Source organism: Chelonus insularis, unplaced genomic scaffold, assembly GCF_013357705.1.
Source record: "Chelonus insularis isolate UGA/USDA-ARS -01 unplaced genomic scaffold, ASM1335770v1 scaffold_303_pilon, whole genome shotgun sequence".
NCBI classification, from domain to species: domain Eukaryota; kingdom Metazoa; phylum Arthropoda; class Insecta; order Hymenoptera; family Braconidae; genus Chelonus; species Chelonus insularis.
In genome coordinates this window covers 264,067-287,951 of record NW_023276792.1, presented here as the reverse complement: position 1 = coordinate 287,951, position 23,885 = coordinate 264,067, and the positions used below count along the sequence as shown (strand labels likewise).

Here is a 23,885-nt window from a genome sequence, read left to right as displayed (position 1 = left end):
TTTTTTAATCATACTTGAAATTAATTGTTTATTTTTGAACACGATTGCATGCTCTGTGATATCGATTTATGGTTGGCTGAAAAAAAGAATGATAATTTACCGATAAAAATGAGTAAGTAATTTACTTTACCGATATTTATTTTGAAAGTTCAAACACAAGATGGTACTACTTGTTTTTGTACTTTAGAAAAATGGCAGCGTCCATGATAATTCGACGAATAATTGCAAATAATATTGATACATTATTACCAAAATCACCAATTTTGTGTCAGTTACAACAAGTTAGAACAACTTTATCATGGACTCCGTCAAAAAAACCAAAACCAGGTATTAAAGGAAAATCTTATCGAAGATTCATTCATTGGGAAGATGAGTACACAATCAAACCTCTTCAGGTTACAAATCTTGCTGGAAGAGATCCTATCACCGGTAAATAGTTTTTGCTTGCAAATAATACTTATCAATAATATTTATGGTATAACTCTGATTATAACTATTATGTAAGATGTTTATGAATGTATATTCATCGAAAAATAAAATAATCATCTCATTCATTACAAGATTACAATTATAATTATAGTTATGAATAAGCTTTTATCAAGACAGTACTGATAATAAAAAACACTTTGTTAACAATTCAGGTCGAAAAGTATGTATCGGAATTGGTGGAGGAATAAAACACAAATATCATTGGATTAAATGGAAAAGAACTGGGCCAACCGATCCAGAAGCCGCTCCAAAAGAAGAAAAAGTTCTTGAGGTTTTTATCGATGGCTGTAGAACTGCACATGTGGCTTTAGTAGGTAGTGGTACTGAATTAAAATATATATTAGCCACGGAAAATATGAAACCTGGTCAGATTATCAAAACATTGTGTGCGATTCCTCGAATGGCTGTAAGAGCTTATGAGGGAGACGCTTATCCATTGGGAGCTTTACCTATTGGTACTATAGTGCACTGTGTTGAAAAATATCCAAGATTCGGTGGATGTTTGATTCATGCTGCTGGAACATTTGGAACAATTCTTCGTAAAGATGGTCTTGATCGTGTTATTGTTGAAATGCCCAGTAAAAAACTGTTCAGTCTACATGAAACTTGCATGGCAACTGTTGGACGGTTGTCTAATATAGATCATATTAATACTCCTATTGGAAGTGCTCAGAAAAATCGAGAACTTGGTAACCGCCCACGAAGTGGTCTCTGGCATAGAAAAGATGGACGATTTGGTAGAAAAATAAGAGCTATACCACCACCAATTAAATATGACTGGGGTCGATCACCAAATTTAGAACTTTACGTTGTCACTCATCCTAAATACAATACAAATGCAGATGCTGAACGGAAACCTACTGTGCCCATATTCGATCAACCGTTCCATGATTATTAGATTTTTTTTTTAAAAGTAAAATAATCTATGTATCAGTTAAATAAAAAATCCTGACTAATTTAATATTATTTATTGTCAGTTTATCACTCGCACATTAGCATAGATTAATAGTCTTACAAGGTAGTCTTTAATTAACCCTTAAAACGATTTTATATAAAACGTTACAAAGTAAAAAATTAAATATTCATTTAGTAAGTTTTCTTTTTTTGAAAGATAACATAAATGCATTATTTATAATTAAACAATATAAAATAATTTTTATAAATATATTGAATATATGAAATCATAAAACTATGAAATCCAATTGGCTCTTCATTAAAAATTAAAAAAAAAACAATATAGTTGGAATAACTTTTTTTGTAAAGACATTGACACGTTTTAAAGATTAATTATACATTCATTTTGTCTGTTGGAATATCGAACATGAATGTGTATTGAAATATTGTCAAACTTCCTTCACTTACATTCATAACATCATTATTCCTATTTTAAAGGAATGTTCATTATAGAGATTCTCTGATTTATATAACAGCAACTTTGATTTAGCATTGACAATTATTATCTAAATATAGACTTATCTTAATTAACTTCCATTGTTTATCATTCCATTATATCCACCCTGAATAATCCAAGTGTGCTAAGTTTTTATGTGGGCGGACATAGTGAGGCAGTAAAAGAATTGTTTCAATATTATTATGTATATGTATATGACTAGTTCAGTTAATAATTCAAAGGCCCTTATTATATAGAAGAACTTTAGCATTCGGATCTACACTCAAAACTTCTTTTTGTACTTCGGGTTCCAAACGGTCAATGGAAATTGGAACTCGTTGAGCAAATAATGCGCAACAAAGTGGAGTTGCAAATGTTAAACAGACACCGCATACAGCCAATTGTATTGGTCCTGCGGCCCACTTTGCATTGACTAAAAGCCGACGTCGATCGAGGTAGTTCATTAGCATTGGTGATAATACTGAAAAAAAGATACTCATTACAATTACAAATTCAACTTACATTCATGAAATTAAACATAAATTATTTCAACTATTCTTTTAAATATCATTATAACAATAATATCAGTTGATTATATGAAATGGAGAAACAAACCCATGCTAGGTGATGCCATCAGAATTCTAGATATTGTAACTGAAGCAATAGCTTCTCTTGCTGCTTTCTTACTATGGCCAACAACGTTTCCTTTTTCATTTTGTAATTCGATACCATTTTGGAGCTCTGTTATCCTCATCAAAGGAATATTTACACAATTTGCTGCAGCAACTGCAGCGAATGGAACTAATCGTCCAACCAACGGTGGAGCAAAACGAACGAGTCGGTTCAACGTAAGAGCTGTGAAAACTGCACCTCCTACAGCTCCAACATAGCTTTGAGCTAGTGTTTCTATGGGGATTGGACTCGTTCCGCTTCTGTTTGTATAGTTCACCACTGCATTGAACGACTGGTTGAACCATTGCCAAAATATAACTGCTGGTGTTGACCTAACGTTCAAATTGTATTCACAAAATAACTAGATTATTTATAAATTTTTGGCATTGAAATTCATAAAATTATAATTAGCATGTGTTGACAATGTCTAACCGAGAATTAAATCGAAATTATTTTTCAAAAAATGAAAAAGAATAATACTGTTTTTTAACTTCCCAGTGGAAAGATTTTTCTATATTTTTACATTGGTAATTGACTTTAATAAATATATATATATATTTTTTTAATATTTTAAATATCAATTTTAATTACTTTTAATACTATTTTTTTTAATAGAATTGAAAAAATGTATCCGATTTTTTTCACTTCTAAATATCATTTTCATTTAAGAGTAATGTAGTCAGCTGAAGGCATTTAATATATCAGTTGACACATTTCATGGATGTGATACTAATTTCGTTACTGCGTCATCGTTTACATATGAAAATAAGTCGTCAAGTATTGTAGTATCAATTATGATGGTTAGTCTATAATATATTGTTTCATTTTCACTTAAATAATTAAGTTAAAATAAACTGAAGGCCATGCAGCATGTGGCTAATACTATTATTATTCAGCTCACATGTTATCGCTTATTTTTTTCACTATTTCCGAGAAGTATTGTATCGCAAGATGATTTGAGTTAACCATGAAAGATTACAACTTTAATGCACCTTAAGCCTGCAAGAAATATTTAATCCATAGTATTAACAGGTCTGATAGTACATACTTGTAAAATGTCAGCATACAGCCAGTGACAAACATATTCATTGGAACTTGAGCACTCATACGGCCAATAACGATCATTTTTTCACCAGTATCCGGATGATAAGCACTGTCATATAAATATTTGTTTTTCCATAATTCATCTTCGGTAATTTTTAACGCATCAAGTGATTCTCCTTTCCTGAAATTCCAATAATAAACAGTTAGTATAGATAATTTGATAAGATAAATAATTAAAAATATTGCATAATACAATCCAGTAAAAATTTCCAGCACTATTAAGTGATGAGTAAACGATTATTAATTCAAGTTCACCATTTCTTATTTCGTAATATTTCTGACCTCTTTCAATTGATTAGGATATTACAGAGATTAAATTACTTCAGCAGTGGAAATGAATTTAATATGACGATCAATACATAAAACTTTAACGAAACTTGTATAATTAAATTCCAAAAATAATTTAACCTAAATGTTATAAGCATTTTGATTTTTTTTATTCATCTATTTTCAAAATCAAATGAACTATTTAAAAATGATGTCCTAAACATATTACTTGTAGAAAAATTATCAACATACTTGTACTTGGAAATAATATCTCGAGCCTTTTCAAGCTCTGTACTACTTGCAAAACAGTTTAACGGATTAGTTAAATTGAAAAAATGTTTGGCTCTTCCAATATAAGTGCTTTGATCCCATCTAGGTTTGTCCAGATCTATTCGCTCTGATTTGGAATTCGACATCTTTCCCTCAGTACGTGATTTTCTTGTTTTCCTTTTCTATTTTTCTATCCCCTCCTCTATTGACTCCAACGAATATTGTCCTTCTTCTGTAAGATTCATGAAAAAACTTGAAATCAAATCTTGACAATAAATTGTCGGAAATTGAGCTTACAATCAATGATTTAAATGTAATCAAGCATAATAAAATCTTTCTATTTTAAAAATAGGAAAAGTTATCGAACTTACGCGCCGAAGTCTTATCCACACAATCCCCACGTTGACTGACCACATATGCTTATGAAATGTATCAGGAACTTGCAGATGGCGACTACTTTTGTGCGTGTAAGTTGATTTAATACTGTCTCCCTTCTCTTCTTTTAGTCGTGAGCTAATGAACCCACCCGTCCTTTTTCAAGGTTGTCGGCGCGCATTGATCGTATTCGGCTACATGCGCAGGGTCTTACTAGTTTGTTATTAATATTCTCGATGAAGAAGATATCAATTTTACCTAGCACTGGTATTTTATTATTATTCCCGTTTTAACCTTCTGGCAGACATAAAAATTTTAATAAGAATAAAACATGAAATTACCTGTATGAAGTTAGTATTGAAGGTCAACAATGTTCTTTTATTTCAACAAATTTCTGATATTATATCTTAAAAAATGCATTAACCAAACATAATTTTTATCATATTTCCTGTATCTACTAGTTTTAGTATTACAGACAGTTATAGTATGTATTACTTTCTTAAAATCCTTTTCTTAATTTTATGTAAACAAAAATATTCTTTTATTTCAATATTTTATTTTTTTAGAATATTCTGCATACTAACAACATGAAAAAGTATTTATTTTTCAATACATTTAGCTTCGTCATTTAAATGTATCGTGATATATAAGACTCCCCAACATTTGTAAGAATAAAACAATTTTTTATATATTTTAAAAACCTTTCTAATATTAATTTATATTATATTCTATTACTCTATATATTAATTTAGTAATTCAAAATTGATTGTTAACTTTACTGAAATTAATAACATTACCTATTGAAGCTTTTATACTTTTTAATAATAATTTTAAAAAACAATTGAATGTTACATATTTTTTACATATAAACAAGTAATTCATAATATTTATTTTATGAATTTTTATAGATTATATAATAAGTTCATTATAGTAACCAATAAATTATGAAATTAAAATTATCAATTATTCCAAAACATTATAAATAGTGTAGGAAAATTTGAGTATCTGTAAAAAATAGAAAAGTTAATCTTTTACTTAAGATATAATGCTTTAAAAAATCGTTTGTCATAATCTACAGTTTTTTGTTATTTACCTTTGTAAATGACTCTAAAGATAATGATATAAAGTATCCACTTTTGAAGGCAATTGGTTTTGAGGTTTTGGCCATTATTATTATGATATATTTTTGAAGATCATTATTCAGATCATACCAACAACTATTATAAATACTATAGCTAAGATCTGCAAACTGGTAATGGATAGAGATATTCGTTATCTCATTTAATTTTTAGAATCATGTAATTTAGGTTCATTTATCTAAAATTTCTACCTCTAGAATCATTTGATTAATTGCATAGCATTGGACAAATATTTGTTCTATCACAGCAAGAACCACAAAAATGTTCCCAACGAAATCTACAGAAGTAACCAAAGTCGAGGTTAAAACTTTGACTACAGTACAAAGCATCAGTGAACTGATGGTATATTGCAAAAATATTACTTGGGAAAATATAAAATTGATGTATTGAACAAAACTATAAAAAAAAAAATTTATTGTACTTGCGAAATAAATAATTATTATATGAATTAGATGAAAATTAAAATAAAATGAATTATTTACTTTAAAAGTTCTAGGTGATTTTGGACCCAGTTACAAATTAATTTACGTTGAATTGTGTTTCTATGAGCTTCAATCATTTTTGTATAGCATAATTGTTTTAGAGTTATAATAAGAATTCTAAATCTATGTTTTAGAATATTAACTTGAGCATATATGTAACATATAAAACATGGCAAGATTGGATCGAATGCCAAGTAAATGAAGCCGGCATTTCCAAGAACATAAAATTGATACACTACTGTTGACCAATATAAAGTTGGTATCGAGTAGTTATAAGGAAACCATCCTTGAAATAACAATAGATTTGGTGGATCCATCATAAATATGTGATTCAATCCATACCAAGATGTTGATATTAGAAACACCATAGGATAACATAAGAAAATATACCTTCACAAAACGTATTTCTCCTTTAAATTGAAATAATTAAAGCAATGAACAATTGAATGCATGATATTGTTTTTAAATTCAGACAATTTATGATTAAAATTCGAAACAAGTTATCGGAATGTCTGATTTTAAAATGCATTCAAAAGTTAAACTATTTCGTATTACTAGCTGTTTGATAAAATTATTCCTTACTTTTCATTAACAGGTTGTTAATTTAGAACAATAAGGAAATAAATTTTATTTATTGTAGAATAAATAAAAACTCACTTAGCATAACGATCGTATCGATCATGAATCATTTGTTCTTCTTGATCTTGAGGCATATAGGGTCGATTGTTTAGACGGTGAATAGCATTTAAAATGAGTCTACGAGAATTAACAGCACAAGAAATTTTAGCCCATATGAGTGATACAACAAGAATTATAGAAACATTATCAACGATCACTTGAAGCGTATTGTTTTTGATGCTTATAGCCATTAGTCCAGAAATTACAAATAATAAGTTTGAAAGAGTTACGATCAAAGTATACATGTTGTAAAGCTGTGCTTTCCATCCATTCCATGTTATTGGTCTCCATAGACCTGTAAAACTTAGTAGATAAAGATTTCGCGATAAAAGGGACATTATATTGTGTACTCTTATCTTATAGACTGACAATTAATAAAAACTTTTAGTCATACTGCAATTTAATTATTCTAATAAATAATTTAATTGTTTTTGGTCTATTATCTATCATCATCAACAATTTTCTGTAATTTCTTGGAAGTAAAGAATGGGAAAACGTTGATAACAATTTCTCCCTTCGTTAATTTGCATAAATGATCACAAACTTTTGTCATGGAGAACCGTGCGTATGTCTCGTAAAATCGATTATAAAATAATACGTCATCAGTAGCGGTTGAACCATGGAACTATACACGTACGAGATATAGAAATTCGAGTGTTTCAAGTCCTTAATATATAGGAATCATAGTGTTTATTCTTCTATACATTAATAGAAACTTTTTCTATTAAACTGAGTGAGTGTCAAATGGAAAAGAAAACATACTACGAATATTTAAAAGATTCTTTAAATCATGTTATGGAACTTTGAATTTGGCAACTGTGTTTAACTGCAATTCGAATTGAATTTAATGAGAGATTGTTTTCAGTTTATGTATTTATCATTAAATTAAAAAAAAGCAATAATTTTATTATAACTCTATCATGAAGTTTAAGAACATTATTAAAAGTATTTAAATACAAGCTTTAATCATTATTGTAAGATGAGAAAATACATTAATTAAAGTTCTATAATGACGAAAACAAAAAAAAGATTCAATAATGTTGAGAGCCAACTAAGATTGACAATAGAAGTATTTTGTAAATATAAAAAAATATACTAAAGTTGTGTCTAATATTCCTATTTTATACTCATAACAATACATGAGCAATAATAATAATAATTTGTTTAGAACCGAATGTTTTACTTACATTATAGAAATACGAATTTACTCATAAAAGTATCACAACTACATAATATTACTCTGCTTCAACTGATATTATATCAAAATTTCACTTACGTAAAACTGAAAAATATCTGTAAGTAGCAAAACACTTCATTTCTCCGCTTCAAGTTGTCAAGACCAGTTCTACTTGTTATTTAGAATTACTGTAGTTCTGATGAAAACGATCCCTCTCGCTTCTTTATGCTTCACATGCTTATCAACTTAATGTCAGATGATTTTTATCTTCTATTAATGTTTTTTACATTTTTACTAATTTCTAAGCCATATTTTTCATCGTATTTAGTTACTAATTTTTTTTTGATATTGTCAATGATAACTGAGTTGGCTACATCAAAAAATAATAAAAATTACTCATTGCAGAACTTAGTCAATATTTTTGCAGGCATTTTTGGCGCATTCTTGTTTTGACTTTGATTCTGAATTTGTGTATCTCGCATTGATTTCATCCATAATTTTGATTTTTAGTACTTCAAGCGTAGGTAATTCATTTCGTGATTCGATAGCATATCTGAATGTTCGATATGAAGATGGTAAGCTTTGCAAAAACATAATAACAAGTAATTCATCATCTATATTAATATTCATCTTTTCTAATTTATTGACAATATTCCAAAATCGTGTGACGTGATCTTCTACATCACTATCAGTTTTTATACAATAACAAGTGATTACTAATTGCTTAAAGAGCGTTGTTTTTCTTGCTCGATCTCGTGATTCATAAACTCTACTTGTTCCCACATTTCATGTGATGTTTCACAGTTGCGAACATGTTTCAATTCAGATGGTTCAATAGACAGAATTAATTCTGATTTTGCTTTTTGGTCGTTTATCAGCCAGTTTCCTCGTACTGTAGTATCCATCATCGACGATAATTGCTTTTTTCCGTTTACGTAATCCCATAAACCACATTTAATAAGAAGAGCTTCGATCTGCATTTTCCACGTACTGTAGTTGTCTTCTGAAAGCAATTCTATTTTTATACAGTTTTCACAATTAGAATTCATTCTTAATCTGGATATAACGTTGAAGATGTAATTTCCAAATGATGATAACTTGATATCCACAAGTTAAAATTGATTATCTACGAATTCTTGAATTTATCTGTGAAAAATATAACATTAAACAGAAACTTATATACAGATCTATACAGTCTTAGAAATTTGTAATTTATGAAACTGTCAACTTATTTAAATGCGTAATATTTAATATAATGTGTTTTGTTTTTCATTTGATTAACATTTGATGTTTGTTTTTATAAAATAATAATAGTATTAATAGAATACACTTACATCGTTGATTATGTGTTTATTTAATTATTTTCATTAAATTCGGCTTAAATAATTGAAATTAAATAATACAAAGTTGCGAAATGGTTTCCAATAGTTTCTCTGAGAAGAGTTTCTCAGTTGTTTCAATGCTCACTTGTTCAATGCTTTCGGGCTCCCCACCACTTGTTGTTTTCAGAACAGTTTGACCGCACTTTTTGACAACAGAATATAACCTAACCTCGATATATAATTCTCAAAAAATTTTTGATTTTCATACAGGTTATTTATTTATCAAGTAATAATAAAAGTAATTGAAAATTTACTAATCCGTAATTAACATTATTGATATTATTAATTATCTTTATAGTTTCTTCAGAAAATGATTTTTTTTTACAGTATTTCTTTTCAGAAATGAATTTTTATTTTAAATATACACATTACAATGAGTTAACAAATATGTATAAAAAATTTCCATTTTCAGTAATCTTACTTGCTATTTATAATTTATTTTACGTAAATTTTATTCACAAGATATAGTCAGATGTCAACTATTAATATTTTTTTTTTTTATTCATATAATGTTTTTTGAAAAACTAATAATGAGCATTTCATGATATCATTCATTCCAAGACATTGTAAATCGTATAAGAAAATTTGATTATCTATTGAATTTTTAAATCATTAATATTTTTATCTACTATTTATCATAAAATGATGTTATATTATTATTGTCTACCTTTGTAAATGATTCCAAAGATAAAGTGATGAAATAACCACTGCTAAAAACCACTGGTTTTGCAGTTTTTGCTAAAATTATAATTACAGATTTTTGGATATTTTTGCTTAGTTGGAACCAATTTGTATTGTATAGTGTAGTAGTAATATCTGAAAACTGAAAATAATTATCAAACATTATAAGTGCGTGATAGTTTTACTTTATACAAAAATGAATATTCGAGATGATATTCAATTCATAGTTCGTTATCAATTCGTTACCTCGATAATCATTTGATTTACTGTATAACATTGAAAGAAAATTTGTTTAGCCATAGCTAAGAAAAATAAAAGATTTCCCACAAAGTCCATAGAAAATAATGGAGTACTTGTTAACACCTTTGCTATGGTACAAAGTATCAATGAGCTTATTGCATACTGTAGAAAAATTACTTGAGAAAATATAATATTGATACTCTGAACTAAACTAGAAATCACTTACCATTAAAATTCTTGCTAAATTAAATAATATATAGTATAAATCAAATTTTACCTTAAAAGTTTGATATGATGCTCAACCCACTTACAAATTAAATTCCGTTCGACAATATTTTTTTGAAGTTTGGTATATTTTTTAGAATTTAATTTTTCCAAAGACAATACTAATAAATTAAATCTATATTTCAGAATATAAATTTGACTGTAAATATGGCATAACAAACATGGTAATAAAGGATCAAATGCCAAGTAAATGCAAGCTGCACTTCCAATTGTATAGAATTGATAGAAAGCAGTGGTCCAGTAGACAGCTGGTTGTGAATAATTATATGGAAACCATCCTTGATATAACAAAACATCCGGTGGATTCATCATAAATATGTGACCCGTGGAATACCATGCCGTTGAAATTATAAATGTCAAGGGATAATATGAAATAATATATCTTTATAAGGTAACGTTGAATGTACATTTGTATAAAAAAAGAAATTACACTGAGAAGAAACTTACCACTGTCATGATGATTACATAGTTAATGCAGAAATTAAAAATTTATGACCTACTGTTGGTTTGCTAAACATTTAAATAACTGATTTTCAAACTAATTAATAAATTTACTAATAAATGTTATTAAAGAATACCGTTTTAGAAATATATTCCTCCTCAGTGTAACTACTTTTAATTGCTAATAAAAATTTTAATAAATTAGGAAACATCATAGGATTGCCTAATTTAATTTTTATCGAGATCACCTGAAATTACAGTTATGATGCATTTTACATTTAATTCAAATCATTCGAATGATTTAGTTTTTATTATTAATATTGGCAATAATCAATTCTCAATTAAGAAAATAATTTAAAAATATCGCTTACTTAGCATAGCGGTCGAATTTATTATAAATCATAACTTCTTCACGATCTTGAGGAGTGAATGGTTTGTTTTGTAGGCAGTTTATAACTTCCAAGATATATTTACGTGAGAAAACTGCACAAAAGAGCTTGCCACATGCATTTACAGCAGCAAGAGTTAAAGAAACGTTATCAACAATCACAGCAAGAGTACTGTTTTTGATATCAATAGCCATTATTCCAGAAACTACGAATGAAAAGTTTGCAAATGCTACTATAAAAGTATACAAATTATATAACTGTGCTTTCCAACTTTTCCACTCTGTTGGTTTCCAAAGACCTGTCAAACTTAGAAGACGAAAATTTCGTGATAAAAGTGTCATTTCGTACACTTTATAGTTGACTAAGTTCTGAAATATTCACTATAGAAAATTAAACTGAGAATCATCGAAGGTCTCAGAAGAAAGTTACGTCTATGTTGTTAATTATTTCGAATCAATTATAAGTCGTTAGGTGAATTGCTGTCATCAAGAGTTATTTTCTATAATTATTTGGAAAGATACGAATATGTTGGGAACTATTTCCTGGAATAGTATAAATAAATGATTATTCTTTTGTGACAAACTCCAGCGTTGTAAAGATAAGGGTATATAGAAATAAGGAATCGATTAAAAGACGATACGTCATCAGTTGTAGGGGATCTGTTGCAGAGTAAACTTGCCGTAAGACAGTAAAATTTATTTTTACTTTTTTTTCTTCTCGAAAATAACAGAATATAAAAAATTCAATAAAATCTTTGAATCATTCTAAAAAAAATAATGATACCCTATATTAAATAAAAATGTATGAAATGATAGTCGTAAAATATATAAGAAATTTTCTGTTTAAAATAAAAAAAATTGAAGATTTTATTACTATTCATCAGGATATAAGTACTTACAATCCAATCATAAAAAAATCATAGTGAGATTATAGTATTAAAACTGTCAAGATAATGTAATTGATATTTATAATAATGAAAAATAATAAAACTGATTTCAGATTTTTTTTCTATAATAAATTGATACAATAAGTGAATAACATAAATTTAAACAAGAATAACTATAATCAAGTGCCTTTAATGATTCATAAAGAAATTGATTGTCAAATTTAATTAATCACAACTGGGACATAACGGTTTTGAAAAATTTATCGATTTACATCAAACTTTATTTAAAAAACTATATGTTAAAAGTTAAATTCATTGAAATAAGTTGAACAATTTTACATGAAAACTTATTTAATTCAAACTTTTTTTATTCGTAAATACATATCGAAATTATTTCTGATTAATAGTAATATAATAATCATACCATAAAGAATCGAGTTTTATGATAGTTGTCTTCTAGTATAAACATTTAATCAGTTCAAGACAATAATTTTTTTTTGCTAGATGCATCCATATTACTCATTCTTCTTTCATGTCAAATCAGTTTACTTTTCTTGGTATTTTTTGACTTAACATCTTCATGCGATTTGTTTTTATACTTCAATTACTTGGAAAAAAGTTTTTATGGATTCTATAGAAACCGGCTGTCAATCAATTCGTGCTAATTAGGTCACTAGTATGTGCAAATAGATTTAAAGCTAACTTGGAATCTGATCTAAACAAAAAAATCTAAATTACACTTGTTTTCTTGAGAAAATTATTTAAAAAAAATACAATTTCACATACAATGAATGCTTCTAATTTTCATAAAATTTTTCTTTCAGAATCAAGTTGCTTATAATGAGATACCGAAACTCAAGTAAGCTATTAACAATTTCACTAGGGCTACCTAAATGAGATCATTGTGATTTCTCACCAAGATCAGTATCATGCAAATAGCTTTTTGGATGAAGTAATATTGAAATTTATTCACCGATAATATTATAATTATTATAATAATAAATAACAAGTTTTTATCTTACATTCTTGCTCGTGCAATGAAAGAAAACAAAAGATTCACAGAACTTGTTTACTGCGCCCATTGACATGAATTATAATTAATGATTCCAATGCGTTTCTTAGCTGGAAAGTATTATGTAGGTTCTTGAGCTTCTTTGATGTAATCCTTAGCGTAAGTTGAACTACATAGGATCTGATTTCACCACTTGATGAGTAATTATTCGTTCAAGTTTTGATAAATTATTTTGCGATTTTTAAAAATTATACTTGATTAAATATCATTTTTTCAAAAGATTAATTACTACTACAAAGTAACATCTTCTCTAGAAATATATATTCCCGTATACATTGCTATTTTTTTCAATAGCAAGCTGTTAAATTATACAATTTCATTAGATTACACATTTTTTGTAAAATGGTTACGTTGTTTGAACTTCCGTTCTAGAGTGTATCGAGGTATTGAAACCAAGTGCTTAGAATCATCGATTAATATTTTCCCGTTAACAATCTGTGACACAAAAGTAAAAAAAAATCCTCGATAACTAAGAAGACGCCATTACATTGACGAATACAATCTCAGTACCGTCAAGTCTGATGTTTCTTCTACGTTTACTACATAACTCTGCCCATCTATCAACGGATCGGAATGGGCGACAACTGCGTGAGAACTCTGAAGTCCTCTGACGAGTTCAAGATGTGGCTTAGAGACACAAATAACAATTTGTCTTGCCCATTATTGTTTTGTTAAGATTGTGATATCATGCATTTCTGCTGTTAATGAAGACAATTTGATGACTGTTTGACTTGAAGGGGGAAAACATTGTTTTAAACATTACAATAATATTTCTTCAAAAATATTATCATAAGAAATTGAATTTCTTCCTGCTTATTAAAGTCAAGCGTTCAGCCACCAAGATTCTAACTTGAATGGTAGAACCGGTCATTGGAATAAGGATGCTCTGAACATCTTGATGATACTTATGTTGTTTTTTCAATCATGTTTGCATACTTGACTAACCCATGACATTGAAATTTATAACACTCGGAAAATTTCACGGCAAGGAAAGATACTTGTTATTTGATGTTTCCTAGAGGCTTCTTCAATATTTGTTTTAGTCGCATACATTTGTTTATAGTAAAAAGAAGTCGATAAGGAATGGGGTGAAAGGTATTCTGTCGACCTACATTTTATATAAAGAATAAAATGATCCTAGTTTAACGTTACATTGAGTATTCACTACACGTGCAACATGTTTAGAAAAAAACGAATATTTTCATTATCTAGTTTCAGGAAAAGAATAAAGAAAAAGCAGTGTAGAATATACAATTACATTATTTTTATCCATTTTTTTTTCGTCAGGTAGAATAATAAATTTTTTTACAAAATAAAGTGTTTAGTGCGAAGTGAAATACACCGTTAAAATTGGCATTTTCTAATAAATTAACTGATGAGTAAATTTTATAGAAAAATTCAAGGTAAATCTAAATTTTAATTCCTTTTTCTTATTTTGCAATCTTTTCATTTTCATACTTTTTAAAGAAATAAGAAAAATTCAATAAAGATTATTTGAATATTCTAACCATGATGTATTATTATAAATCAAAGTTTTCATATCAAAAAAAAAAAAATAAAAAACAAAACAAATGTGTTCCAGTTTAAATTTCTATTATTTGATGATTGTGCATTCTACAGAATGTTGAATAGATGAAAGGTCAAGTTAATGATTAATAATTCAATCGTTATATTTTTTAATTTTTTTTTTTTTTAAATAAAAATTAGTTCGAGTAGAACAGTAATCTACAAAGAATGTAACCCACTTTGAAAGGTGTGGAACAAGTTAGATGTCATGATTGATGCTTTTTTCCGTGATTAATTAAAGTTTATTAAACCTGATACGTGAATACGACAGATAAACTCGATAGACTTAGATATAGTTAGAAACTGGATTTATAAAAATTCTGTATCAAATTGAATATATATTTTGAATCATTTGAGCTGGATTGCTCAGTGCAGACAACTTCTGCATTCGATAGTGCTTCTTGTAGAGAGATATAGAAGTCGAAGACTGTGTCGTTGAGCTGTGGACCGTTACCCCCACCGACCTATATTTCTATCTCGTATATATGCTCAGGACATCTTCTATTCGCGACTAGTGAGCTTAAAGGCTCGTGCTAATCTCATCTGACTTTGAATAAAATATAAAATTACTCTATATAAACAAGTTTTTTAAAAATAAATAATGGATAATAATTAAATTGAATATCTTAATGTGTGAATGCTAACTACCATCATTCCATTGATCAAATCATCTTCTAATAAATGACATGGTATCTAAAGTACTCAATTGAGCTGTCAAACGAGTCATCAGATATTGGACTTGTTGGACATAGCGTGTAATAATGAAGCGTGATACAAAATACGTGTGTGATATAATATGTTCGAGAAAAAAAGATTTTCCAGTACCTAAATCGACGACCAAATATACTGCGTATACATTGAAGTGTGTGATATTTATTTTAATCGTTTCAACTAAAAATGTTAATGCATCTGAATACATAAATGCTACATCGTCCGGTGATTTTGTTGCACGATGTAGAAGAGATTGCGTCATTAAGAGGGACGTTGTGGTTTGTGGCAAATACCGAGTAGCTAAGTGGTTGAACGAAGTCATCCGAGAAAAGGTAATAAATTTTTTGGATTATTTATTCTGAAAGTAAGAAGGATATTGTCTTTTTATATATTTTTGTAACATTGAGTAATAAGGCAATTGAGTCTGAACAAATTTGGATTAGTAAAATATAGAATTGGTACTAATGTAAATAAGTTCAACTTATTTGTCAACAATTTATAATAATCAATTAAATACTGTTTGATAACTATTGATCAGCATGAATTAACTTTATTTTATCAGGAACTTTCTTATGGGCCATTCAGAGTAATAAAAATACCCTCAACAACTCAAGAATCAATTTTTCCAAGAATGTCAAATTCTAGAGGCTTTAAATTTGGAGTAACAGATACAGTCAATTTTATGCGAGATTTAGCAGAAGATTTATTTAAGAAAAGAGCCATTGTTTATACATATGAACCTTCACCAATAATGGCAAAGTCATTTGGAAGTGGACCAATGATTTTGGATGAAGATGAACTTGCTCAAATGCAAAGAGGACAGTCAGGTATTATTAATGTTTCAATTGCAGTGTGCTTATTAGCATGAAAATATTAGCTGTACACATAAGCATTGTGCGTGGGGACTTGAACTTTTTTGTAACATCTTTAAGTCTTTTTCCGCATCTATTTGTCCTCAATACTTGACTTAAAGGTCTGGGTATTCTTCTTGACCAATAAACTTTGAACTACACATGCCTTTCTCTCGCGGAATGCATGGTTCTAATAGTTTGAATCAACTTTTTTGACAGCAAGTTAATTATAAGTTATGTTATTTTTATATTAAAACATTAAATCAAAAAACTTTTATCAGATAATAATTATCCACGTGTCATCATCATGACTTATTGATTATCGCATTTGAACATCAAATAGTTATCTCATAAAATAATTACATATTAAACTATGAAAATTATTACTGAGAAAATGTTCATGTAACAATATGTTATTTTCAGATGAAGGAAGATTATTTAAGAAAAAAAAGGCAATTATTATTCCACTTTTGATCCTCCTTAACTTAATAAAAATAAAATTATTGGTAATTCCTATTCTTCTGGGAGTCCATTTAATCAAAAAACTGATCATTATTGGTGGACTCTTCGTACCTGGAATTCTATCGAAACTCCGAATATGTAAAGTTAATCACGGTCATCCATTCCATTCATGGGCAACGGCTGCAGAGGCACCCGTTGATTATCCTACAGGTGAAAGAAACAAACATTTATTATGTCTTACAGCTGACTATGTAATATTTATGTGTAGACATACTTATTATATCGTTATCTTCATTTTTCTGCATTATCATATTTCATTTACAGCTTATGGACATGATGATCCAGGCTGGGCTCACAGAAACGACTTACTACCAGGCGTGGGAGGATATGGAGGACCTTACCATCCGTATCATTCAGCCTCGCCTTATTATAGGCCACAGCGGTGATACGTCAAAAAAGACTTTTCTGCTGAAAGTCAAATTAACTAAAATAATTTTCAATGACTGTAGTATTCAATTATTTATTTAAATATTTATTATTAAAAAAAATCACATAAGAATTCTGGGGGTTTTTATTGACAATTTGAGATCGTGAATTATATTACTTAATTGTTTAATAACTGAAACTGTTATACACGATAGTTTCTCAAAGGCTTCTGGGGAAAACATGAAGGATTACGGTTTAGGAAGATAAGACCAACAGTTCTTCAAATTAACACTTGTTGGAATGGGTTTTTATGACTTTATAACATAAGTATAGTAATTACAATAAAATGTTTGAATAAAAACAAAGGTTTAATTTACATAAAATTATTATAAAAATGAAAAGACAGAGGTGGTTAATTGTAAGTTTCGTAGCCAATAAAATATAGATTTTTGATACTTTGAGACAAGTAGGTAGAATTAAAGAAATAGATTTGACTGTAAACTAATGAATAAAAATATTAATATTCTGACGATATATTTATTAAAATAATAATCCTCAAACTATGTTAATTTTTTTCTTTAACTAGTACATTAATTATTGATAGATAAATTAAGAAATGAAATTCATTGCAATATATGTGATTATCCATATTTTAAATTAACCACTTTTGTTTTACCGTTTTAACATCATTACTGTCAATCAGACCTTCACTAAAAAAATTCTTTATGATAAAAATTCTATTGAGTATAAAAAGTTGACAGTATTATAAGATGAATACCTTCGTTTTTATTTGGTATTCTAATCTTTTATGATTCAAAGACCAACAAAATTTACCCAAGGCGTTCTTTCTTGTTTGAATAAAGGAATCAAGATGAAAGTTCAAAACTAAATTTTTTTTAAAACGAATCTAATTGATTCATGATTTTCATACTTCGATTGCGCAATAAAAATTCGAGTAATGGAAATTGTAAATAAACTTTTTACCATTGTTTGAAGGTGATAATTATGTTCAAGATGTTAAAGTTAAAGCTTAAAGGAAATTAACATTACAAGTTGATTAACAGGTAACTCTTTACAATCAAAGGTCATGGAGAAATGGAAAAGTTTGCAGACTCCCAGAGCGTCGCCTAAATATTTCCAATATCATTAACAACTTTTCAATAGTGGTTCAAGGTCACTTGTATGGAGAATGAGAGTCCAATGGCCTCGCAAACAACTGACCCACTGACAGATTTGGATGGTCACCAAGGTAAAAAATACTCACATGGAGAAAATTCATCTATCTTTTACCCATTGAATATTAACTTTAGAATATTATTTTCATGTTTCTATAGATGTTGAAGGCTCTATAGAATAAATTTAATGTATATGCGTACAAATGATTAAATAATATAACGAGGAAACCGTTATTTTTGTTCAATAAGCCTTCAAACCAATTCAAAGACGTAGTTAATTTTTCTAGAATCAAACGGACCAAGAAAGAATGATAATTCAAATAAATTAAAAATTAACGACGCGAAAGAAGTGTCCTCGTATACGTAGTTCAATCAAATGCGTGTACTAAGTCAACCGTTACACTATACGCTATACCGGACGAAAAAAGTCACATTAATGTAACGGGTATCAGGTCTATATGACTATATTGCGATAAGTGCACGTCACGCGTCCATTACTCTTCGTTTGTCTTTAACAATATTTCAATTCAATATTCTCATTCATACAAATCATTCAAAAAATTCTTCTTCTTATCTTTCGTTAGGATTTACATTTGAATTCCTTCTAAATCATCTCCAGCTTCAACAGCAAACATAAGCAACTATTCAACTTTCAACAATAATTTTGAAAATGAAATCATCTCTATTAGTAGGAGTACAAAGAACATGTAAAAAATGTTTATTGCTTCAGCGATGAGTTTGTCAATTTATTTTCAGAGTAAAAAATATTTCAAAAACGAATTAAAACAAACATTCATGAAATAATTGCATTTTTCATGAATGAATTATTAAAAGATGTAACCTTAATGAATCCTTAATTGACTTAGCAAGTTAAAATATCTTTTGTCATGAAAACAATTAAAAACAATAAGAAAGTTCATTTTTATATTCTCATCAGACTGAAATTTTTTTACAGCTGACGGAGAAATGTATTGAAAAAAATAGGCGTGAGTGGACATTGGTCATTTTGGGATGATTCGAATGAATGGCGTGCAAACGAGAATGTTCGGAAAGAAAAAGAAAACAAACAACTGATGTGGAAAGGTGGGAAAAGGAAGAAAGGCTTGAAGAAGGTTTATACGAATGGACAGACGACGAATGGCCGGGTAACCCAGATTGACTTGGTTCAGCCGATTCCTCGAGTACGTTCGCCAGTACCGTGTCGTCCGTCGACCGCGAGCTGACTTCGTTAAGCATAAAAAAACCTTGGTTTCAATAAAACTAGTTTTTTTTTCAATAAAAATTAAAGATTTTTATTTATTTGAATTTGTATAAAAAAAATTTAATTGAAGTAATAGATTTTGATCAAAGAATTGTGGATGGCTGTACATTGGCTAGTAAGTATCGATAAGTTTTATTGAGTGAATTAGTGCTCTTCAAGTTACAACGCGATACGGTGAATGACCGGAATAAATTGACTTCATTTTGGCGACAGTATAAAAATAAATTACATTTATGCACTCTTCAGAAAACTAACAAATTTAGATGTTTTAAATGTGATAAATATTCATTATAACTGTAGTTAACGGGGGTATTAATTGGCACATGTGTGGATTACTTTAATGAATCACAATTTAATTGTTTGACATTCTTTGATCCTGAAGGTATTATTTGTAACCATTGATTAAATCATTTAAATCTATTGAAATGTAATAATTTAGTAAAAATTTTCTGATATCTATGATAAGTTGTTGATCCAACGCAAAAGAATTAATTGATGCTAGTAATTATTAGAATGTAACAAAAGGATACATAACTCATATGCACGTTTAATTTATTAAGTACTTTGATAGCCATCGACAAAAATTAATTATTAAGTAAAACAGGAAACTCGTAGCAGTAATATTAAACATAAAAAATGCATGAGTTATAAAATGAGGATTTTCCAACTTCACTAAAAATTGTATCAATTTGTCAATTATTTATTTATTTCCATTACCTTTAAGTTACTTTATTTATGTCCGTAATTTGTATCTTCTTTAATGGTTTATGTTTATTTTATGATTATTTTATTGCATTGTAGGTAATAGATCTCTTGGAAAATATGAGATTTCATTGCTATTGACAGTCTCACCAATTGAGTGAGAAAAAATCAAAACGAGAGTGAACATAATCACGGTGAAGATGGGAAGAATAGACACTCACTGTTTCATTACTTATTATGTGATTGTTGTAATCGTGACGATTGCATGTCTTCGTGTTTCGTGTGGGTTCAAGGTCGAGGATAAAAATACACAGTTCAACGAGACTGAAAGCAATGAAGTACATGGACTCGACAAATTAAATGACATACGTGATTCTTCTCTCAATAATATACTAGCTGATATTCCAGAAGATGTAACTGTTAACTGGAATGATGAACAATCAAATCTCAATGACGATTTTCACCCTCATAATATGAAAGACAAACCTACGAAATTTGATTCAGATATTTCAGAAATGATCTATATGGACACTAATTCATCAAAAGAATTAGAAAAAAATATAAGTAATAGCTCTAATCAAATACGAAAAAATTCTGAAACTTCTAAGAATTCTTGCAGAAGTGGAGCAGTAATAGATTGCCTGGAAAAAAATGTGGGAATTTTAATTGATAATATATCAAAAAAAGAGGCTTTAAATATTACTGAATCGATACAAATAGTCAGAAGTGCTGATACACTTCCTAATAATGATACTGAGAGTTTATTTGAAAAAGTTCGTAGGTTTGCAAAAAGTCATATAATGGAAATAAAATTGAACAAGGATATTTTCACTCGGTCTCCAAGAACTTTCTTTGGTAGTAAGTACAACACCATAATTTCAATTACTTTTTGCAATTAATGATTGAATAATATTACTAAATTTTATCGATCTATTATTTTTAACTTTGCTTATTGTTTGTTGCTGAATTAAATAAAATAATATGCTTAAATGCTGATTAATATTTAACTAAACTCAACTAAATTTTGAAGAAATTCTGTTTAGAATTAAATTGAATTATACCAATTTTATAGCATGGTTTGCTTTTAAAAAAATACTAATATTTTAAAAACATTAATTGAATCATGACAATTGCTTTTTTTTTAAAAAAACATATTTTCTTGCTTGCATTGATTATTAAATTGCAAATTTAATTCCTAGCTTATGGAATAACAATCGGAGATTTCAGAATGATTGCAAGTTATGAACTAAATAATGAACCAATATATTTCTAGATTGTTTAAAGTGCGTCGCGCATGGCTTGGACTAACAGTAATGCTAAAATCCGCTGGTAAATTTTGCTTTCAGCTTTAATAGATGGAAAGAATCCATTTTTAACAGGCTTCGGACTTGGTTTTTTAGCATTCGGCCTGAAGAAACTGCTCCTGCCATTGTTTATAGGTGCCCAGATAATTAAAAGTATCTTGATAGCTCTTTTCTTACCCAGTATTCTTGGAAGTATTGGTCAGATCGTTGGAAAAGGTAATAATAATTAGTTATCAGCTAAATAATATAGTACAATTTAAACATCAATTAATAATTCAATTAATTTATGATTACCATAATTAATTGGTTGTTAATTGATACCATCGTTATGGGAAGCAGGTGTTTCATCATTTGCTCAATCTTCACAAGGTGCTACCGCTCCACCAGAAGAAAACTTCGAGTTTAAGGATAATGCCGATCCCTATAATGATGATTATATGACACGACAACCACTTGGCACTTTGCCGGCTCCTGAGATGTATGATGAAAGCATGGCGATGCAACCAGCAACAAAACCAAATTCTAGATATTCTTATGTTGATTCTCGACTATCACCAGCAGCATTAGACGATAAATATTACACTAGAATGTTAGTTAATTCTGCAATGAAGAAACAAAACTTTAAGGTATTTTCATAAAACTGTTAATTGAAGTATATATTAAAATACTGCAAAAGTAGTCTTAAAATCCCGTTATTCTACTTTATTTGCATTAAAAGGTAAATTGGTAAAAACGGCAAGAATTCATTGGCCAAGATAATGCGCCAAAAGTTATGGGATTTGTAATTACTAAAATAAAATGAAATTTCTTTTAAATCCCGCTATAAATGTTTTACTTGTCAAAATCAGATGATAAGCGTGCGGTCACATTTTCATTTATACTAGTTGATGGGTCATTTTGTTTTAATTGGGTACAAGTAAACGTTTAAATTTTGTGACAAATGTGAAATTTATAAGAAAACTTTCTTAATAAGTGAGTTTTATTAATACTACATTTTTTTCATGTTTTAAAAATAATTATCAGTATTTTTACATATAGAGTTCATTCCATCTTTGAATGAATATGTTAATTTTACCAATTTTGTCAATTGAAAATAAATGCAGAATAAAACATGCTAAATTACTTTGGAGAAGATGAATAATTCATACTGTTAAAATTATATTTTATAATTTTCATTATTATTAATAGTATTTTCTTTTTTCAGATATTCCACAATATACCACCAGATGTGTACATGTTCAAGAATTACGATCCATTTTATTCACCACTTCTATCAAGATTAGATGCAGTTTTTGCACGTTTAGGTTATATAACTGAAGGATGTCGTGAGTACGCAGTATGTGCGATGTACAGAAGTCCAGCACGATATGCTCCATATTCTAATCTTATTTCCGCACAATTATCGAAAGAATTAAATGAGCTGAGAAAACCAGCAAACGATAACCCGGACATTTTAAGATTCTTCAGGTATATGAAGGCAGCAACAGATGGACAGGATGGCGTGAGGTGTGAAACAGCATACACTGATTGTAATATTCCTCGAGATGACCCAAGCCTGAAGCAAAATCAGGCAATGTTGGCAACGTACCAGGATATTGATAAATTAGTACATGCAAGGAAATTGTAAAGAACATTTAAAACTGATTTTAATGCCAGAGATAATATTCCGTTGATGATAAGTATAATTTCTATACCAACTTAAAGATCAACATCCTCTATTCAACCTCAGGATGACTAAATTGTCATCTGTTCCTTGAGAAGATGAAAAAAGAAAAACAAATGGGAACTTCACCGATACATATTATTGACAATCTCTGCAAAAAACCTTTCCGATGAACATTCATCAATGAATGAATATTAAACTTTTCCCGGTAGAACCGGAACAAACATGTTGATTTAACAATGATGATATTTGTTGATAGTTGAAGAGGAATATCATGGAATTGTATTAAATGTTTAGGGATATTCGAAGATGATTTGATACATTATAGTGAAAGTCAATAATCAA

General features: G+C 28.6%; 6 protein-coding genes across 7 annotated transcripts; 3 read left to right on the top strand and 3 right to left on the bottom strand.

Annotated features, from left to right (window-relative positions):
- Positions 1-191: 191 nt before the first annotated feature.
- On the top strand, positions 192-1,450 carry mRpL2 (mitochondrial ribosomal protein L2). Its single transcript, XM_035094015.1, has 2 exons — positions 192-429; positions 642-1,450. The coding sequence occupies exons 1-2, from the start codon at positions 192-194 to the stop codon at positions 1,385-1,387; spliced, it is 984 nt and encodes a 327-aa protein (XP_034949906.1). The 3' UTR covers positions 1,388-1,450.
- Positions 1,451-1,763: 313 nt separating this feature from the next.
- Positions 1,764-4,722, bottom strand: Sfxn1-3 (Sideroflexin-1-3). Its single transcript, XM_035094016.1, has 5 exons — positions 4,564-4,722; positions 4,175-4,424; positions 3,600-3,776; positions 2,495-2,883; positions 1,764-2,360 (listed from the first exon to the last, which is right to left on the bottom strand). The coding sequence occupies exons 2-5, from the start codon at positions 4,336-4,338 to the stop codon at positions 2,116-2,118; spliced, it is 975 nt and encodes a 324-aa protein (XP_034949907.1). The 5' UTR covers positions 4,339-4,424; positions 4,564-4,722; the 3' UTR covers positions 1,764-2,115.
- A 1,154-nt stretch (positions 4,723-5,876) lies between these two features.
- Positions 5,877-7,204, bottom strand: LOC118073420 (uncharacterized). The gene is made up of 3 exons (XM_035093910.1): positions 6,846-7,204; positions 6,189-6,311; positions 5,877-6,102 (listed from the first exon to the last, which is right to left on the bottom strand). Exons 1-3 carry the CDS (start codon positions 7,202-7,204, stop codon positions 5,877-5,879), a joined length of 708 nt encoding a protein of 235 aa, XP_034949801.1.
- Positions 7,205-9,562: 2,358 nt separating this feature from the next.
- On the top strand, positions 9,563-23,830 carry Osi24 (Protein). 2 transcript variants are annotated; one of them, XM_035093977.1, is made up of 6 exons: positions 9,563-9,663; positions 10,758-11,022; positions 20,673-21,431; positions 21,974-22,093; positions 22,217-22,503; positions 23,082-23,830. In XM_035093977.1, the coding sequence occupies exons 3-6, from the start codon at positions 20,774-20,776 to the stop codon at positions 23,502-23,504; spliced, it is 1,488 nt and encodes a 495-aa protein (XP_034949868.1). In that variant the 5' UTR covers positions 9,563-9,663; positions 10,758-11,022; positions 20,673-20,773; the 3' UTR covers positions 23,505-23,830. The 2 variants fall into 2 exon arrangements, with proteins under 2 accessions (XP_034949868.1, XP_034949869.1); XM_035093978.1 differs by lacking the exons at positions 9,563-9,663; positions 10,758-11,022 and adding an exon at positions 19,835-19,986.
- LOC118073419 (putative odorant receptor 19b) lies at positions 9,977-11,802 on the bottom strand. The gene is made up of 4 exons (XM_035093909.1): positions 11,444-11,802; positions 10,353-10,557; positions 10,093-10,248; positions 9,977-10,018 (listed from the first exon to the last, which is right to left on the bottom strand). The coding sequence occupies exons 1-4, from the start codon at positions 11,800-11,802 to the stop codon at positions 9,977-9,979; spliced, it is 762 nt and encodes a 253-aa protein (XP_034949800.1).
- On the top strand, positions 15,692-17,833 carry LOC118073467 (uncharacterized). The gene is made up of 4 exons (XM_035093979.1): positions 15,692-16,028; positions 16,259-16,523; positions 16,971-17,219; positions 17,334-17,833. Exons 1-4 carry the CDS (start codon positions 15,747-15,749, stop codon positions 17,453-17,455), a joined length of 918 nt encoding a protein of 305 aa, XP_034949870.1. The 5' UTR covers positions 15,692-15,746; the 3' UTR covers positions 17,456-17,833.
- Positions 23,831-23,885: the final 55 nt, after the last annotated feature.

What these genes read in the sequence shown, in the direction of transcription:
- mRpL2 (XM_035094015.1), top strand. Translation starts at nt 192, where the DNA reads ATGGCAGCGTCCATGATAATTCGACGAATAATTGCAAATAATATTGAT. An exon ending in TGGAAGAGATCCTATCACCG is followed by an intron (nt 430 to 641) that starts GTAAATAGTTTT and finishes TTAACAATTCAG; the next exon opens with GTCGAAAAGTATGTATCGGA.
- Sfxn1-3 (XM_035094016.1), bottom strand. Translation starts at nt 4,338, where the DNA reads ATGTCGAATTCCAAATCAGAGCGAATAGATCTGGACAAACCTAGATGG. An exon ending in GATATTATTTCCAAGTACAA is followed by an intron (nt 3,777 to 4,174) that starts GTATGTTGATAA and finishes TTGGAATTTCAG; the next exon opens with GAAAGGAGAATCACTTGATG. An exon ending in TGTATGCTGACATTTTACAA is followed by an intron (nt 2,884 to 3,599) that starts GTATGTACTATC and finishes TTTGAACGTTAG; the next exon opens with GTCAACACCAGCAGTTATAT.
- LOC118073420 (XM_035093910.1), bottom strand. Translation starts at nt 7,204, where the DNA reads ATGTCCCTTTTATCGCGAAATCTTTATCTACTAAGTTTTACAGGTCTA. An exon ending in CGATACGATCGTTATGCTAA is followed by an intron (nt 6,312 to 6,845) that starts GTGAGTTTTTAT and finishes TCTAAAACATAG; the next exon opens with ATTTAGAATTCTTATTATAA. An exon ending in AATCACCTAGAACTTTTAAA is followed by an intron (nt 6,103 to 6,188) that starts GTAAATAATTCA and finishes TTTTTTTTATAG; the next exon opens with TTTTGTTCAATACATCAATT.
- LOC118073419 (XM_035093909.1), bottom strand. Translation starts at nt 11,802, where the DNA reads ATGACACTTTTATCACGAAATTTTCGTCTTCTAAGTTTGACAGGTCTT. An exon ending in AAATTCGACCGCTATGCTAA is followed by an intron (nt 10,558 to 11,443) that starts GTAAGCGATATT and finishes AGTGATTTCTAG; the next exon opens with TTTAGTTCAGAGTATCAATA. An exon ending in TAAATCAAATGATTATCGAG is followed by an intron (nt 10,249 to 10,352) that starts GTAACGAATTGA and finishes AATTATTTTCAG; the next exon opens with TTTTCAGATATTACTACTAC.
- LOC118073467 (XM_035093979.1), top strand. Translation starts at nt 15,747, where the DNA reads ATGAAGCGTGATACAAAATACGTGTGTGATATAATATGTTCGAGAAAA. An exon ending in ACGAAGTCATCCGAGAAAAG is followed by an intron (nt 16,029 to 16,258) that starts GTAATAAATTTT and finishes TTATTTTATCAG; the next exon opens with GAACTTTCTTATGGGCCATT. An exon ending in AATGCAAAGAGGACAGTCAG is followed by an intron (nt 16,524 to 16,970) that starts GTATTATTAATG and finishes TGTTATTTTCAG; the next exon opens with ATGAAGGAAGATTATTTAAG.
- Osi24 (XM_035093977.1), top strand. Translation starts at nt 20,774, where the DNA reads ATGGGAAGAATAGACACTCACTGTTTCATTACTTATTATGTGATTGTT. An exon ending in TCCAAGAACTTTCTTTGGTA is followed by an intron (nt 21,432 to 21,973) that starts GTAAGTACAACA and finishes TTGGTTTTTTAG; the next exon opens with CATTCGGCCTGAAGAAACTG. An exon ending in TGAAGAAACAAAACTTTAAG is followed by an intron (nt 22,504 to 23,081) that starts GTATTTTCATAA and finishes TTCTTTTTTCAG; the next exon opens with ATATTCCACAATATACCACC.